The 18,370-nt window shown below is 44.5% G+C and overlaps 1 protein-coding gene across 1 annotated transcript in view; it reads right to left on the minus strand.

The window, feature by feature from the left end:
• Positions 1 to 18,370, minus strand: part of ALDH1A1 (aldehyde dehydrogenase 1 family member A1) — a 62,237-nt gene that overhangs the window by 21,679 nt on the left and 22,188 nt on the right. Inside the window, exon 3 of the mRNA XM_081881021.1 lies at positions 2,587 to 2,691. Within this exon, the coding sequence (XP_081737147.1) occupies positions 2,587 to 2,691 (105 nt within the window). The remainder of the gene's footprint in view (positions 1 to 2,586; positions 2,692 to 18,370) is intronic.

The raw sequence follows: 18,370 nt of genomic DNA on the forward strand, positions 1-18,370 counted from the left end.
CTGAACCATACCAGTGGTACATGAATTCTAGTGAAATCTGAGTAGTGCATCTCCAGCTTTACATATGCCACTGCCAGTGCAACACTGAGAATACCACATCCTTGTTGCTCCATCCTGCCTTCTTCTTCCTTGAAAAACCATGGATGTAATATAGGTGCTAAAAACTGCGACCCAGTGCTGACATGCAGACATTATTTACTAGAGGTGTGTAGTAGCAGGTGTGAGGCAGAGGATGCTTCCCCTTCCCTCAGCCAGTGTGATGCCAATAAACCCCCTGAGCTGGATCAGGGCCCCCACAAAGCCTTCTGTCACTCTGCTGTTTATATCCTTTTCTGAACTTATATCTGTCTTTTCTTTATCTCTGTGTTAGGTCCATGAGCAAGAGGCGAGGCTGTGCTAAATGTTGCCTGCAGAACACTTAAGAATTCTGGGACTTTTTGTTGTTGCTGTGAGTAGCAGAAGATTTTTGTTCAGTTAAATGCTTGATTTAAGTTTTTTAAAAGTGTCCTGTTTTGATAGGTTTTGAGCAAACAAACTCCTGGAAAGGCATAACTAGGAGTCCATTTGAGGGAGGGGGGCAACTGTGCCTCCTAATCCCCCATTTCTAGCAGCAGCAGAATTTTCCATTCTCACCTACAGACCTTCCTTTTTGCTGGTGGGGAGGGAGGTCCACACACAGCATTCTATGACCCCTCAGCCACAAGGAGTAAATCCCTATCACTGCAACCCTATACACACTTTCCTGGGAGTAAGCGCCATAAAACTCATTGAGATTGGTTCTGAGTAGACATGCATAATATTAGACTGTAAATGTACTTTACATCCCATGGACCATTTTTGAAATAGATGCAATCATGCTTTAAGCCATTTAGTCTTAGAGAGCGCAGCCTAAATGAACAATCTAATTGAAAGGATACTGTTTCCCATTCCCATGTGTGTCTTTGATTTGTAATCCCCTTTTGATTTTCCAAGTTGTTTTTTTTAAAGTAATGCACAATTCTTTGTTAGCGCTATTGAACATCCAGATTAAAGTCTTAAAATCTTTTGGCTCACTGCCTAAGTACTAAGCTCTGAAGTTTACAATTACTTGTATAATTAGCTGATTTTTTTTATAATTTGCTGGATTCAGGGCCTACTTAATTGTCAATCTACATTAGGAATTTTTTTGTGGGTGGAAGAGAGAAAGCTCAAACAAATCAATAAACGGTTTGTAAACCTTTCTTTTTTAAAACCTTATGAGAGCCCCAAATGTTGAGTAAATCACTGGCACAGTTTAATTCAAGATTGCTCAAGCAGCGGACCCACCTGATTTGTAACAATCTTTATCTGGGGAAAGAAGCTGGTGATAAACGGAAGTGACAGTTTATCCATATTTCTTCTTTATAAATTGCTCTAGGATCTAGGTGGGGGTAGTTTGGATGATATTATAGGCACTAGCCAATCAGCACTGCATGTAACTAGCATCTCCTACACACATTCAGAATCAGGATTTATTTTTAAAAAGAGCTTTTTAAAAAGCTCACTTGGATTGGACACAATAATCAGGAGTCCAAACAGTCCTCTCTGTTTTAGGGTTGCCATATTTCAAACAATGAAAATCTGGACAATTGTTGAGCTTTTTCGGCACATTCACATTAAAAAAATCGCCAAAAATGACACTGCCAACATGGGTTTCCATACATGCCGGATATGTCCGGCAAATTCCGGACATGTGGCAACCCTACATCTGTTCAAAACATGTTGCATTAGTCTTCTTAGAACCCTTCTTCAGTTATCTGTTGTTTCAAGGATGGGTGCTCAGCTCAGTCATCCCGTTAGCAGGCAGCCCATCCTGGGTCAGGTTAGTCCCATTCTTAGGACTTTTTGCAAGTGAGCCAGAATGCCCTTACTTACCTCGGCTACGTTCACATCAGGAGCTTAAAATGCAGCAAGGTCACCCCCTCCCCAGCTGAATTTGAAATCACATTTTTACACTACTGTACACACTAGAGAGGGGGTAGTGATGGCTTCATCCTATGCTTATCACCTGATTTATTTTCCCAACCCTGCAGCCCCTCAAACTCTTATTCAATGAAGCTGTCACCTGCACCTGCGTAATGGATGTTTCAAATGTACACACCTCAGTTTAGCTGTGGCTTAGGTTTCCAAATTGGATGGAAGCTGGTTTAAGAGAAAACACATCAAACAACAATATTTATCAAGAAAGGTAGTTTACGGCAAGTGTCATGTGTGCTTGGGTTTAAACACCAATGATGGGAGGGCACTGGAGTCGGAGTCAATGGTAATGTGCACACAGCCCCAGAATGTGGCTTTGATTCTCCAGTCCTTGGACGATTGCCACACCATGTGACTGATTTCATAGGATTGTAGAGTTGGAAGGGACCACAAAGGCCATCTAGTCCACCCCTTGCAATGCAGGAGACCTTTTGCCCAACGTGGGGCACAAACCCACAACCCTGAGATTAAGAGTCTTGTTCTGCCAAGTGAGCTATCTCTCAGTGCCATTATTTCTTCTCCCCTAGATAGTGACCTGCGGCAGAGGTTTACACCCAAATAAAGATAAAGTCCATAGAAAGGAAAACTTACCTTATCTCCTTCTGAAACATCACAAATTTTCTCTCCAGTCGCAGGGTTAAGGACTGGGAATTTTTTCCCACTAGCTGAATCATGCCATTCATTGTTTATAAATATCTGCAAGGGAATGGAAGACAGACAGATAAATTGATGACATTATGTGACTCCTTATCCCATTTCCATCCATTGCAGTGTTGCAAAACAATGCATCTGATAACCAAGAGGGCATCCTGGCAACACTCCGAGTCACTATGACTTTATTGAAATGTATTAACTGTTTTGATTAATCTGTTGCTGTAGTTTTCTTTTATTTATATGTTGTTGTGTCTGATATCATAATGATTGCAATGTTTGGGGTTTCTAAAAATATTATTGTTATTATTTTGAGCCACTTTGAGTTCAACATTTGTTGTTGGAAAAGCAGAATACAAACATTAAATCAAATAACATAAAATCAATCAATATTTTTATTTTTCCACCCTGCAAAACACACAACTTTCTGAAATGAAAAAAACAACACATAACAGCCATGCTCTTGTTTAAAGAAATGTCATAAGTAGGAACTATTTAGAGAGAGAGTTCAGAACTATGGCCTCTACACAACTATATCTCCCTGTCACAATTTTTTAAAAAAATACGAAAAGAGTGCTAATACCTGATATCTTTTTCAGATCTTCCTGGCTCATGTTGAGTTGCACTGAAAATACTGGTATTGCCATTAAAACCAAATGTCTTTGTGTGTGTGTGTGTGTGTGTGTGTGTGAGAGAGAGAGAGAGAGAGAGAGAGAGAGAGAGAGAGAGAGAGATTGGTTCCTGGTTTCTGAAAACAAAGTGGTTGTTTAAACTGATCCTAAGGCTAATTAGTGGAGATGGCAGACTAAAGAGATGCGCGAATTATTTGTTTTACACTGAAGAGATGGAATTAAAATTTTTTTTTCTTGCCAATATTTTTTTAGCCGCTCACTTGACTTCTAAAGATCCCCATCCCACCATTCCATTTGCTTGTTAAAACCACCTTCTATTTCCTCAGCCTTCAGGGGACCCTTATGTACCTCCTGACAGCACTCACATCTCCTCATGCAGTTGCAGTTGCCCCCCTGCCATCACCAGGGCAACAGCAGTATCATAACTGACTGTCCTCCTCCCCAGCACCCTGGATGCTATCTTAGAGTGGGGCTGGCAGTGATGCCTAGCCTGACTCGCATCTGTGGTGGCTTCTGCCATTTAAATTTACCCAGGGCAGCCCAGCTGAGTCAGGCCGCTGAGGGATCTTTCTGAGTAGGTGGGGCCTTTGCCAGGCCCCAGGCAGACTGCCTGCTGGCACCGGGCCTGTTTTCTCTCTTGCTCCCACTTGGTGCCAATACAGACAGAACCCACCTGTCATGTACAGCATCCCAGGAGGTGCTTGATATCCTTGTTTCTAGTTCCTCCCTGGGGCAGCAAAAATCAGGAAGTGCTGTCAAGCACCTGGAAGGTCACAACTGCCTGGTTGGATCCCATGCCTTCCTTATACTATTTTTGTTTTACATCGGATGTCCCACTGCCACCATCCAAAGCTGCTCCCCCCACCTCCAGTGTCATTCAAGTCCTTGTCATGAGTGAAGCATGTTGCCTCACTTCCTATTTACCACAGTTGTTATTATTTACATTTATATACTATCATTTCCTCCAAGGAGCTCAAAGTGGTGGTTCTCCCCTCCCTGCTTTATCCTCACAACAGCCCTGTGAGGTAGGTTGGCTTGAGAGACAGTGATTGGCCCAGGGTCACCCAGTGTGCTTCAAGGCTGAAAGAGGATTAAAATTCTGGTCTCCCAGAGAGTGGTCCAACACTCTCTTATTCCACACTGGCTCTCAACTTTGCAGTAGGATTTGCACAGGATGTATTGTGTCATAAATGACCAAAATACTATTAATGAAGTATCATAATTCATCCTTTCATTCATTTCCGTGGACCAGTCAGGAGTCCATGATGGTGCAGTGCTCCTGAATGAATGTCAGAAGTGGATGGTGCTTCTCCTCAGGCAGCTCCTATGTGAGGCCCCAGGAACCAAGGGCTCATCTTCTGCCTGCACCCACCTAGCCAGTTCCCCCTCTCCACTGTCCCCATATCTACATGTAGGTGGACAACCTGTGAATGTCAAACCCAATGAGTGTTGGCTGTTTTCAAAGGTGTGCAGAATGGCTGGGGGTGGGGGTGGTACTCTCCTGCTCCCATATGTCTGGGCTGGATTGAGGAGAGGGGTCAGCTGATGCACCTGGACTTTCCTCCTCTGTCTCCTGTTCCTTTCCCAATCCTCCCTTTGCCTCCTAGGCTGCAGGTGCACCATGAAAACAATGACAAGAGTGCCACTATTAGTAATAATATTATCTTAAACATATCCTGGTTCTGAGCAACCCAGAGATCATACTCATTTACTCAGCAGCAGATGTAAGATAGCTAAAAGTATCCATTTTCAAATAGCTGGAAAGCATTTTGCCTATGCAGTTCTAACCTTTAAGCAAGCAGGAAGCGGATGATGGCCTAAATCCATTCCAGAGAAACCGATAGCCAAGCCCAGATGTAGATTAAAAAAACATAAGGGCAGAACCATGATCTGTTACGATGAAAACTAAATTAGGCACAAGAAGATAGCAAGCAGAGTGTCAAATAATGAAAACCCAGGCTTGGCAACAAGGTGTGCTCCCAAAATGAGAGAGTGCGTGAAACGTAAATATTAATATAACAGTGCCATGTGATGCAAGGGTAAGTCAAATTCGTATCTGTTTATGAAAAAAGACAATTGTGAAACATACCTTTTTTGGAAGTTCTTACTGCTACGTTTAGGCCACTGACTCAAAGGCTTTTTATATCAGGTACAGCATGTTATTTCCTCTTCTCATCACCTCCAAATGACAGCTTGACTGCAGCACAGCCAACATGGGCAAAACTAGATGACATGCTAGCTATGTGCCCTTAACTGCAGGGTTTTTAAAATACAGTGGTACCTCGGGTTAAGTACTTAATTCGTTCTGGAGGTCCACTCTTAACCTAAAACTGTTCTTAACCTGAAGCACCACTTTAGCTAATGGGGCCTCCCACTGCTGCATGATTTCTGTTCTCATCCTGAAGCAAAGTTCTTAACCCGAGGTAATATTTTTGGGTTAGTGGAGTCTGTAACCTGAAGCGTATGTAACCTGAAGCGTCTGTAACCTGAGGTACCACTGTAATAGGAAAAAATAATAGGAGATGGGACAGGCAGTGCGGGGACCTCCGCCTGAGAGCCTGGAGGATAAGCAAAATAGGCAAAATAGGCAAAATAGGCAAACGGTCTGACCTGGTAACTGTAGAGCATAAGAAGAGCCCGACTGGAGCAAGTCAAAGGCCCATCTAGTCCAGCATGCTGTTCTCAAAGCAGCTAAGCAGAAGCCTAAGGGAAGCCCCCAAGCAAGGCCTGAGCGCAACAGGGCTCTTTCCACTTGTGATTTCCTGCAACTGATATACAGAGGCTTCTTGCTTCTGTCGCTGGATGCAGAAATAGCCACCATGGCTGGTAGCCATTATTAGCATGATCCTCCATCCAGACAACCTCCTATGATCCTAAGAACTGTGGCTTCCCCTCATGAGTTTGCAGGGGGATGACAGAGAGGTAGGGACACTCATCACTTTTCTTTCTAATAAGCCTTCCATGGAAGCTGAGCTCCCTTGTGCTAAGGCAGAATGCATGCCATTGTGAAGGACATATCATAATTGACAGGCAGAAGAAATGAACAAATAAGCAAACAGGATCATCATCAACAGCTGTTCTGGGCCTGTCTGAACTGGTTCTCTTTGCAAGAACAAGTATTCGAAAGCACAACATGGATGAGGTGTCCTCTATGGTGGTTATTTTGCTAATTGTGGGTTTAGTTTCCTCAAAGGGCTCTCTTGTACAAGTCTGTGACTCACTGAGTTTGGATTTTGGTAAAATGAAAACATGTTCAGAAGACTTTGTGTGCCTAACATTATTCAAGTATGCAAAATGTTTGTGTGTCTTCCTATCCATCTATAATAGGCGGCTTACATTTGTCTTCTCCAAAGTCCCGGTCTCCTCTGCCCCTTTTGATGGCTGGGATGCCATACAAGCAAAGGTACCATAGCTCCACTGATTGCCATTGGCTTAGTTGATCCAATGTCACAGAAGGAGGCCTTGTCCAGGAAGCTTACCCCTAGGAAGGTGGCCTTGGGAGATCCTTGAATGCAAAGTTCAAGGTCCATGCTGAGCAGCTTCTGGTAAATGAAGCCAAGCAAGTCTTTCCCAGACCAAGCATAGCCAGTTGATGCTCCCATGATATGGATATGGCTTACAGAAGCAGAACAATTTTATTTGACCCTCACTGGCTTTACCAGATTTGAACTGTGTAGAAAAAGGTTGCCAATAATTTAGCTCATAAAGAAAACAAAGAGTTTAATGTCAGAGTTCTTTCAGACTTAACACCACGGGCATACAAATGACCACCTTTCACAGCATATTGGTTTAAGAGTCTTATATTTTTCTTTCTGCTTAGTAAATAATACATTTACGTTGCCTTTCAGCTTAGCTTCCCAAAGGCAACAAAAAAGTATTTTTTCAGTCGCTCTACATAACTACAAATTAGTGCTGTGCAATGCAACCCACAGCAAAAGGAAGTTCCACTGAATTCATTGAGATTTACTCCCAGTTAAGCCTTTATAACATTGCAGCATAAATTATTTTTAATTGTTTTTAAAAAGCTAGGTTGAAAGTGTAACAGAAAAATCAAAGGACAACATTATTAGTTGAATAATCATTATTTAACTCCGGAGCATAATCAAGTAAAATATTTACTAGTGTATGTATATCAAAGGCCATTTCCTGAATTCCTTACTAACCCAAAACTCACATGAGTCTTATTAAGGGCTTTTACTGGCTTTTAGTATGAGTTTGGGGCATGGAGAGACATCAGGAATAAACCCTGATTTTGGAAAATGAACTGAATCTAGATGTGCTTAGTGCCCGTTGAAATCCGTGTGAAAAGTCTGTTTGTTTTAACATCAATCCCACCTCCATGCTTGCAAGTGAGAATACATGGAATTAAATGGATTTCAGCCCAATTCTTATGTCCAAACTGCTGTGGCACATGACAGATAGACCTATCCATGCTGACTTTAGGTATGCGATGAAGTAGCCAGGCAATTGTTTCATTGTACTTGCCATCAACCCTGGCATATCAATCATAGCTGACGAATAAGGCTCCTCTTTTTCATGCCGGCCTGGGGCTACAGCATGGGGTTTCTCGCTAATATACAGGATGCCACTAATATATGGGTAGTGTAGCCTGGACCCGCAGTTCTGGCTATGGCCCAGAGTCTGTTCAGTACTCTTGCTTGCTTCTTCCCTGGTTGTCCTGATCCCCAGGCCCAAAGGGGGGCCCGTGTGATGCCCAAAATGACAGAATGATCAGCTCCAGCGCTCTATCAGAAGAAGGTGCAAACTGTCAAAAGTCGGCAAAGCCTTGCTGTCTTGACAGAGAATGAAGACCAAGACAGCAGGCGTTTGCCTCTTCATCCCACAAATGTAACAGCCAGGCCAGCAGTGTTTTGTGTGGCTGCTGGTGAAATTTCTTAACCATCACCATGAGCACATCAGGTGTGAACGCTATTCACCTACATTGGTGGGGCTGGGGCAGCACAAGCCCCCGAGGCTGTTTCACTTTAGACTTCACCAAAGGATGTGCAGCCTCATCCTTCCCTCACTTTTGCTACCTGAAGGCAATTCCCCTTCCCCATCGTCAGTTGAGGTGCTATCCTCAGCTTCAGGATCCCACCCTGATGGTGACCAACCTGGTGGAGCAAGAGCTTTTACCCCAGGGTGCTGCAGCCATCCACTTTTGCGTACATATCAACAACCAAAGGTGAGGAACTGCTTTTCCTGCCTCTCTAAGTTTCCAGCTGAATCCCTTACAACGTCATAGGCGGTAGCTTGCATATATCTTTCCAGAGAAACATCAGTCTCTCTAGCCTTCACCCACCCCTGCAAAGCCTTTAACTCATCTCCCTGAGTTTTCAACACAGACAGAAACAGCCAGCCTACTGTTGCAGCTGCTTCTCTTTCCTCCAGGCTTCAGTAACATGTTAAACTCAGCCCCTTGAGGGCAGCAGTTATGGATTTACCTAGGCAGATGACCAGCCTTGGGGAGCTCCAAGCCTGTCCAGAATCACCACCACAGGTCCCCACTGCCCCTCACTTCAGGCAGGGATTCAGAATGGCCAGGGCAAGTTCCACAGGGGAGAATGCACTGAGACACCCAATCTCAGTGATCACAGGCAGGAGGAGGAGCTATGCTAAAACCAGACAATGGAGGAGGCAGGTTTAGTTGTTGTTTGAAGACTACCCCTGCCTCTGGGTGTGGTCTTGACCGGAAGGATATTGGAATCAACAAGGGAGACCCACATGGCCTTAAGGTGCTGCTGTACAATGTCAGGTCAAAGATTCACAAGACGGATGTCATGGATGGAGGACTTGATCTGGTAACAGAGACTTGGCTGGATGAAGCAGATGGGCCTGTTCTTGCTGCTGTTTGTCCACCAGGTTTCTCTTAAGCATAGCAACCCAGGTCATATGGGTGGGGAGGGGGCGTTTATAGGAAGTCATTAGCTTACACCAGTCGTCCTATTGGGAAGACCCAGTTTTCTGAGTACATGTTCTGGAAGTTGGACAATAGGGGCAGTACAGGATTCCTTTTGGTGTACTGACCTCCCCGCTGCACCTAGGATTCCCTGCCCAAGCCTCTTCAGGTCATGGCAGATGTTCTCCTGGAGACACCTAGTTTGGTTATCCTAGGGGATTTTAACATCCATGCCAATATGACCTTACAAGGGGCCGCTTGGGACTTCGTGGAAAGCATGGCCTCCATGGGGCTGTCCCTGAATAAGTTTGACCCAACTCATAGTCATGGACATGCCTTAGACGTGGTGTTCATCTCTATGGATGTGGGTGATCTGACACTAAGTAAAAGTGAAACAAAAGAAGTGCCCTGGTTGGGTCACTTCCTGGTGCAACTGGACTTCTCCACAACCATTCCTCTATGCATGGAGGTGGGACAGATTTGGATAGTTCGCCCCCGCCACTTAATAGATCTAAATGGTTTCCAGAGGGTAGGGGATGTTTCAGCTGGTGGCCCGCTGGAATGCGGAGTTAACCAGAGCTATTGACTGTCTGGCTCCAAAGTGCCCTCTCCGACTGCATGGAGCCCAGATAGTGCTGTGGTTTTCCCCAGCTGAGGGTGATGAACAATTGCCGAGACGGCTAGAGTGCTGGTGGCGGAAAACTCATTCTGAATCAGACCGGACACGGGTTAGAACTCAACGTTGAGCCTACCAAGTGGAGATAGCATCTACAGAAAACAGCAGCAGGAGATTCTTTCAGGTGGCTCTCAATCTAATGGAACCACCTTTGCCATCGGGGCCCAAGATCTCCTGCAATAATTTTGCAAAGTTTTTTTGCAGATAAAGTGGCTCAGATTCGGAAAGAGGTAGACTCCACTGCGGGAGCAGGGCAGGGGTGGGAGAGTGCTAGAGTCCTGTTTAGTCAAGTTGCATGGGATCAGTTCTGATCTGTTACCTCCAAGGATGTAGACAGGTTGCTTGGATGAGTGAAACCAACTACCTCTCACCTTGATCCTTGCCCATCCAGGCTCATAAAAGGGTGATGGGCTCCGTGGGGTGGTGAATGCTTCCCTCTGCGAGGGAGCCTTCCTAGACCCGCTGAAAGAGGTGGTTATTAAATCACTTCTTTAAAAAAATAAAAATCTTTGGACCTGGCCAATATGGTCAACTATCTCCCAGTCTCAAATCTTCCATTCCTGGGCAAGATGATTGAGTGAGTGGTTGCTGAACAACTCCAGGCACGCCTGGAGGATGCGGACCCATTGGATCCCTTCCAATTGGGATTCAGGTCTCATCATGGGACTGAAACTGCCTTGGTCATGCTGGTCGATGGTCTCTGGTGGACTAGGGGCAAAGGTGAAAGCTGTTTCCTAGTTCTACTGGATTTCTCAGCAGCCTTTGATACCATTAACCATGACATCCTTCTGGACTGTCTAGAGGAGCTGGGGGCATTGTTATACAGTAGTCCCACTCCTTCCTCCTGGGCAGTGTCCAGAAAGTGGTGTGGGAAGATGAGTGTTCAGACCCCTGGGCTCTCATTTGTGGGGTGCCTCAGGGTTCCGTCCCCATGCTTTTTAACATCTACATGAAGCCGCTGGGAGAGATCATCAGGGGGATTGGGCTGGGTGTTCATCAGAATGCAGATGATACCCAGCTCTACCTCTCTTTCAAATCGGAACCAGTGAAGGTCCTGCATGAGTGTCTGGATGGCGTCTATTGAGGTTGAATCCTGACAAGACAGAAGTACTGTTTTGGGGGGAAAGGGGGCGGGCGGGTGTGGAGGACTCCCTGGTCCTGAATGGGGTAATTGTGCCCCTGAAGGACCAGGTGTGTAGCCTGAGAGTCATTTTGGTCTCACAGCTGTCCATGGAGGCACAGGTTAATTCTGTGTCCAGGGCAGCTGTCTACCAGCTCCATCTGGTACACAGGCTGAGACAGCTCCATCTGGTACACAGCCTGCCTGCAGACTGTCTCGCCAGAGTGGTGCATGCTCTAGTTATCTGCCGCTTGGACTCCTGCAATGCTACCTTTGAAGGTGACCCGGAAACTGCAATTAATCCAGAATGCGGCAGCTAGACTGGTGACAGGGAGTGGCTGCCGAGACCATATAACTCCAGTTCCTGAAAGACCTGCATTGGCTCCCAGTACATTTCTGAGCACAATTCAAAGTGTTGGTGCTGACCTTTAAAGCCCTAAATGGCCTCGGTCCTGAAGGAGCATCTCCACCCCCATTGTTCTGCCCGGACACTGAGGTCCAGCGCCGAGAGCCTTCTGGCAGTTCCCTCACTGCAAGAAGTGAAATTACAGGGAACCAGGCAGAGGGCCTTCTCAGTAGTGGTGCCCACCCTGTGGAATGCCCTCCCATCAGATGTCAAGGAAATAAACAACTATCTGACTTTTAGAAGACATCTGAAGGCAGCCCTGTTTAGGGAAGTCTTTAATGTTTGATGTTTTATTGTGTTTTTAATATTCTGTTGGAAGCTGCCCAGAGTGGCTGGGGAAACCTGGCTAGGTGGGCAGGGTACAAGTAAATAATAATAATAATAATAATAATAATAACAATAACAATAATAAGCAGCCCTCTGGCTGCTACCTCCACAGTGCTGTTGCTCCATCTCTGCCCAACACACGCTTGCTCTGGAATCTGGCTGACTATGCTGGCTGTCCTGAGCAACAGCTGCTCTAGGAGGGGTTTGTAAAGCAGAATAGATATATGAGAAGTGTTGCATCAATATATAGCCAATTTGGGACAGGAAACATGGTGGTTCCAAGGGTTTTTGGGGGGGGGGGTGGCACCACTTATTAATGATTTTTGTCACAATTATAGCAATAGGATTGCTTTTTTTGTGTTGTTTTGTGCATTGTTGTGGATTTTGCTTGGAGCTGAGTAGCAAATTCACCACACATCTTTGTGTAGAACCAAACTGTGAAAATGTTTCTAAAGGCCTGTAAATGCCATCTTGGTAGGCAAGGGAACCCCGGGACTAACTATTATTGGCTGCAAGAATGAGCTCATATATGTGTGTCTGCTTGCTTTGATATATGCTCTTGGGCTTGCTTTGGTGCTATGCTTATCTGTGGACTTTGGATGCTTGGCTCTTGGCCTAGGGAGGGGAGCTATCCATGAGGCTTGGCTGCCTGCCATCCCTGCCTTCGTGAGCCAGGTGGGCCAATGGGGATTTCTAACCAAACTGACACATGATGTTTTCTGTATAAGCAATGCACAAAATGCTTGCCCTGGGGCAGGCAGTCATGATGAATGTTTGCTGTTTTCGTGTCTATCCCGAGTCTGTAAAGGCAGTAAGGTTTCTGGCATTGCATTGAAGTTTTCACCTTTTCATAACAAAGCACTAGAATGAATCCTTTTGGCAGTTTTGACATCCTTTTCTGGAATCCCTGATCTGTGGATCAGGACAATGGTATACTGCTGTCTGCTCCATCATTTATTCGATCAGAAGCAAAAGCATCCCAAGGAACGGGATCAATGGGCTGCAGGCTGCATATGGATGAGGGACAGACTGAAGTGGAACTTTATTGTGCATTAGACTGAGTCGTGGCACACCTGCCCCCTAAAAGGCAGGCTTGGCTATGCCTGACACTTATGGGCTAAGTTTTTCACCCCATGTTCACACTTCAGTATGCCTCTGGAAAGAGAAAATGGATTAGGATTAGCATGCTAAATGTGTGCCCATCTTTCTTTCTTTTTAAATCATTAAAAGCCTATGCAGAATCACCCCAAGAAACCAGAGGCCTTCCTCCTGGGTATTGTCGGCCAGAGGGTGATAAAGAAGGACAGAACTTTTTTCCTGTACGCAACAACGGCAGCAAGGATACTCATCGCTAAGCACTGGAAAACTCAAGATCTACCCACACTGGAAGAATGGCAGATGCAACTGATAGACTATATGGAACTGGCCGAGATGACCGGCAGAATCCGAGACCTGGGAGAGGAGAGGGTTGAAGAAGATTGGAAGAAATTTAAGATGTATTTGCAAAAATACTGTAATTTGGTTGAATGTTAAGAAGGATGCTAGATCATAAATAATTGAGCACCACTAAACTAGACGGAATTGGGATGACAAGTGAGAAATATAAATCTTCTGGAGAACTATTAGATTATATTTAAATGAACGGGGCATAAGAACGTAAATAAGATGATAAATTGCTGGTAAAAATTTACAATGATGTAAGTGGGAGCGGGAGACGCGAGGGAGTCCAAAGAAGTTATGAAACTATGTTACGATACATGTTATATTGTTTATTATTTTTACACTTGTATTTAAAATTTTTAATAAACATTTTTTAAAAAAATAAATAAATAAATAAATAAAAGCCTATGCAGAATCAGTCACGCAATTCCAAAAAAAGCTGTGCTAAGCGAGCAGATATAGAATTTTGTGGATATATCAAATTGCAAAGTCCCAGGTAGGGAGAAGAGAACAGAAGCTACTACAGGTCTTCCCTGAACCGTTTCAGGTCCCATTTCCCTTTAGAGGCACTCAAATTAATTTTGTTCTTTACCTCTGCCAGTCTCAGCTAGTGGCAAATACCGGTAAGTTGCTGAAATTAGAAGTTGGGTGCTTCAAGTTCAACACTGGCTATCTATTTATTTCGATCTGGGGAGCCTTGTCAATGCCTGCATTGGTTTCATGATCCCTTGTGTCACCATCACAGAAAGTAAAATATTAGGCAGTTAGCTGGCATTATTGAAATATCAGATGTGGTGGTTAATCTGGATTTGGACATAGCACATTTTAGAAATTCCTATGCTGACTAAGTATTTTATTTTGGACATAATTCAAAGGGAAAGCCTGCATTTTTCACCCTTCCTTCTTTTTTAGAGAAAAGAAGTAAGAACCTTATACCTGCAACATAAACACATGCACACCCCTCCCTACTTTCCTGGAGTGTTTTATAATCCTAAAAAGCTGAACGCTGCTGCCAGTTTCTGAAACTTGTTAAATATCGCCAAACTCTCACCACATCTCTACTGCCTTATCAAGGAAATGCTAACACCATGATTGGCACAGAGCGGTCGGTGCAGGAGCAGGTGAAGAGGCTGCAGAATTGGGTCCCTCCACAGGGTGTTTCTTCCAAACATTTACCAAGGGGGAACGATCAGATTTGAGAATAAAGTCACAACTCCAGACCTTTTCCTCATGCTTTCAACATTCCAGAAGAGGCCTCCCAAATTTCTCCTTCTTTTCTTTGTGAAATATTATGCCTTTGGCGCTGTGATCCAGCCAAGCCTGATTTCAATGCGAGAGAGTTGAGCACACGCTTAAAGGTGAGAAACTGTGGCTTAGGGCTGACAGGTATCGAAGGGAAGGAGGGCGGGAGGGAGCCCACCCTGATGGACCTGCCCTTTTGCCTTGCACAACACTTCTGTGTGTAACTATCAGCATGTGATCCTTCAGCAGCAAGGAGATAAACTTCCGTCACCTGCCAGAGTTTGCACACCCAACTGCTGGGAAAGGCACAGACTGGCTGGAATGCTCAAAAGCCTGCTGTGTCCTACCTGCCCCCAACTCACAGCAATCTCTGGCCAATAAAGTGATAAGCAAAGGGCCCTGCTAGTGATTCTCTTAATTGCACAGCTATTTTCCTTTCTCCTTCAGATGACCTGAAAATCTTCAAAACGTTTGCTGCCAATCTGTACAAAGTTCAAAGATACTTTCTATTTTAGCAATTATACTCTGATGCAAGGAATAGCAATGTGCTGGTGGTAAGATGAGAGAACTACTTTAGCGGTTCGATAAGATAATACCTTTCTGCTTATCCGTTTGTTTGTGCATAAGCATGGAAAGAATTTGCTATGATATCCTTTGCTTGTATGGCAAGCTTGTTTGCAACATGGATTTTTTTAAGGCAGAGGACTTAGCTGGATATATGGAAAAAACAACGAAGAATCTTGTGGTCCCTTAAAGACTAACAACTTTATCACAACATAAAGATGTGATCTCAGAACCACTGACAGTCATCTTTGAGAATTCCTGGAGAACAGGTGAAGTCCCGGCAGACTGGAGGAGGGCAAATGTTGTCCCTATTTTCAAAAAGGGGGAAAGAGAGGACCCAAATAATTACCACCCAGTCAGTCTGACATCAATACCAGGGAAGATTCTGGAGCAGATCATTAAGCAAACAGTCTGTGAGCACCTAGAAAGGAATGCTGTGATCACCAATAGTCAGCATGGATTTCTGAAAAATAAGTCATCTCAGACGAACCTGATCTCGTTTTTTGACAGAATTACAAGCCTGGTAGATGAAGGGAACACAGTGGATGTAGCCTACTTTGATTTCAGCAAGGCATTTGACAAGGTGCCCCATGATAAGAAGCTGGTAAAATGCGGACTTGACTATGCTACCACTCAGTGGATTTGTAACTGGCTGACTGACCGAACCCAAAGGGTGCTCATCAATGGTTCCTCTTCATCCTGGAGAAGAGTGAATAGTGGGGTGCCACAGGGTTCTGTCTTGGGCGCGGTCGTATTCAACATCTTTATCAACAACTTGGATGATGGACTCAAGGGCATCCTGATCGAATTTGCAGATGACACCAAACTGGGAGGGGTGGCTAACACCCCAGAGGACAGGATCGCACTTCAAAACGACCTTGACAGATTAGAGAACTGGGCCAAAACAAACAAGATGAATTTTAACAGGGAGAAATGTAAAGTATTGCACTTGGGCAAAAAAAATGAGAGGCACAAATACAAGATGGGTGACACCTGGCTTGAGAGCAGTACATGTGAAAAGGATCTAGGAGTCTTGGTTGACCACAAACTTCACATGAGCCAACAGTGTGACGTGGCAGCTAAAAAAGCCAATGCAATTCTGGGCTGCATCAATAGGAGTATAGCATCTAGATCAAGGGAAGTAATAGTGCCACTGTATTCTGCTCTGGTCAGACCTCACCTGGAGTACTGTGTCCAGTTCTGGGCACCACTGTTCAAGAAGGACACTGACAAACTGGAATGTGTCCAGAGGAGGGCAACCAAAATGGTCAAAGGCCTGGAAACGATGCCTTATGAGGAACGGCTAAGGGAGCTTGGCATGTTTAGCCTGGAGAAGAGGAGGTTAAGGGGTGATATGATAGCCATGTTCAAATATATAAAAGGATGTCACATAGAGGAGGGAGAAAGGTTGTTTTCTGCTGCTCCAGAGAAGCGGACACGGAGCAATGGATCCAAACTACAAGAAAGAAGATTCCACCTAAACATTAGCAAGAACTTCCTGACAGTAAGAGCTGTTTCACAGTGGAATTTGCTGCCAAGGAGTGTGGTGGAGTCTCCTTCTTTGGAGGTCTTTAAGCAGACGCTTGACAACCATATGTCAGGAGTGCTCTGATGGTGTTTCCTGCTTGGCAGGGGGTTGGACTCGATGGCCCTTGTGGTCTCTTCCAACTCTATGATTCTATGATTCTATGATTCTATAAGATTTTGTGGGCTACAGTCCACTTCACCAGAGATATGAAGAAGTATCCTCAGTTTCAGGTACTTGATGGTTAGAGGAGTTAACTGTCAGATCCAAAGTAAGTATGGGTGGTGGTAATTTACATTGTTCGCAGAAGAGCGGGGCTGATAGCACAGACATCCTGTCACTGATAAACCAACTAACACATGTAGTGTGATAAAAATCCATTCTGCTGATTCAATCCACAAGTTATAGCAGCTGGTGTACCAGATGGAGCTGGTAGAAAGTTTCCCTGGACACAGAATTGACCTGCACCTCCATGGTCAGCTGTGAGTCCAAAATGACTCCCAGGCTGTGCACCTGGTTCAGGACCAGGGAGCTCCCCCACTTGCCTGCCCCCTGTCCCCCAAAAACAGTTGGACTAGATGATCCTCAGGGTCCCATCCAATATGATTCTATTCTATTCTATTCTATATTCTATTCATGTGCAACCCTTGAGATTCATTCACCTGATCAGCTTCCAGTGATATGCCATCATCTGCCAACATGGCACTTCTGAATTCTCTTATAAGACAAACATGCTTTTCTCTACACAACACTACTCTAAAATGGCAGCATGGCAATATAGAAAAAACAGGAAGAGGCCATTTTAGCTTCCAATGACACTAACCAACATAACGTGAATACGGGAACTTCAAAAGAAGACTGCAGTGTTGTTAAGCGCTGTCTTTTCTGGACTGAAACTGCAGAATTGATTTTTTTTTAATCTTTTTTTTAAAATCATTTTACCAAAGCCAGGATGTATGTTGTGTGTGTCTGTATGAAAGGCCCAGTTAATAAGATAATTATCACCATCATACTTCTCTGCATTTTGTTTTCTTTTGACTTCACTGTTTACAATCCTTTCCCCATCCTGCATTCACATATGCACGCACACACCTGCAACGTAGGATAGCATTTCATACATGTGATCCGGTAGATTGCAGTCCTTTAAAGCTTATCCCATAACAGATGTTAAAGTGCCACAAGACTCTTTGGGTTGCAGTCAATGCTGCATGTTTTGAGTGGTGTTCTGCTCATGCAGTGTGATTTCCCCTTCCTTCACACTCCCAGTATCTGCTCCAAAGGGTCTCACAGCCCCCCGAGGCAGATTCTGAGGGTGCACAGGAGCTACATGGGAGAGGAGAGGGGGGAGTTTGGTTGTGCAAGTGGAAGTCTCTTGTGTGAGTGGAATGGATACAACCCACTGTTGTTTTTCTTTCAAGAGCTTCTGGAAACTGGATATACAGGTTTATTATGTCCTTGGAATATAGGAAGAACATGAAAACAATCTAGTTTTATTTTGAGAAGCCTTCTGCTTCCTAGTACATTAATGCCTGAATACTAAATATGTTAGCTTGAGTCTAGCTGCAGCCAGGCCCTATGCAATCAGTGATTCAAGAGAGTGGATTGGGCTGCACATTTCCTTTTGCTCTCAAGGCCGATAGGAATGTACATCCCCATCCCACATGTGCAGTGCAAATACAGATTTCATGAGGTGTCTCTCACCCAGATTCCCAAGCTTGCTACAGAGGAACACTTTTGCTGAACTGCAGCAACTATACAACTATATACGTAATGTGCCTGGGGGTGTCTTTTCTTGCACAGTATTACAGATGACATGATAACATAAGAAGATTTTGCTAGATCAGGCCAAAGGCCTATCTAGTCCAGCATCCTCTTCTCACAAGGTCCAACCAG

Source organism: Podarcis erhardii (assembly GCF_964252035.2).
Source record: "Podarcis erhardii genome assembly, chromosome: 11".
Classification (NCBI taxonomy): Eukaryota; Metazoa; Chordata; class Lepidosauria; order Squamata; family Lacertidae; genus Podarcis; species Podarcis erhardii.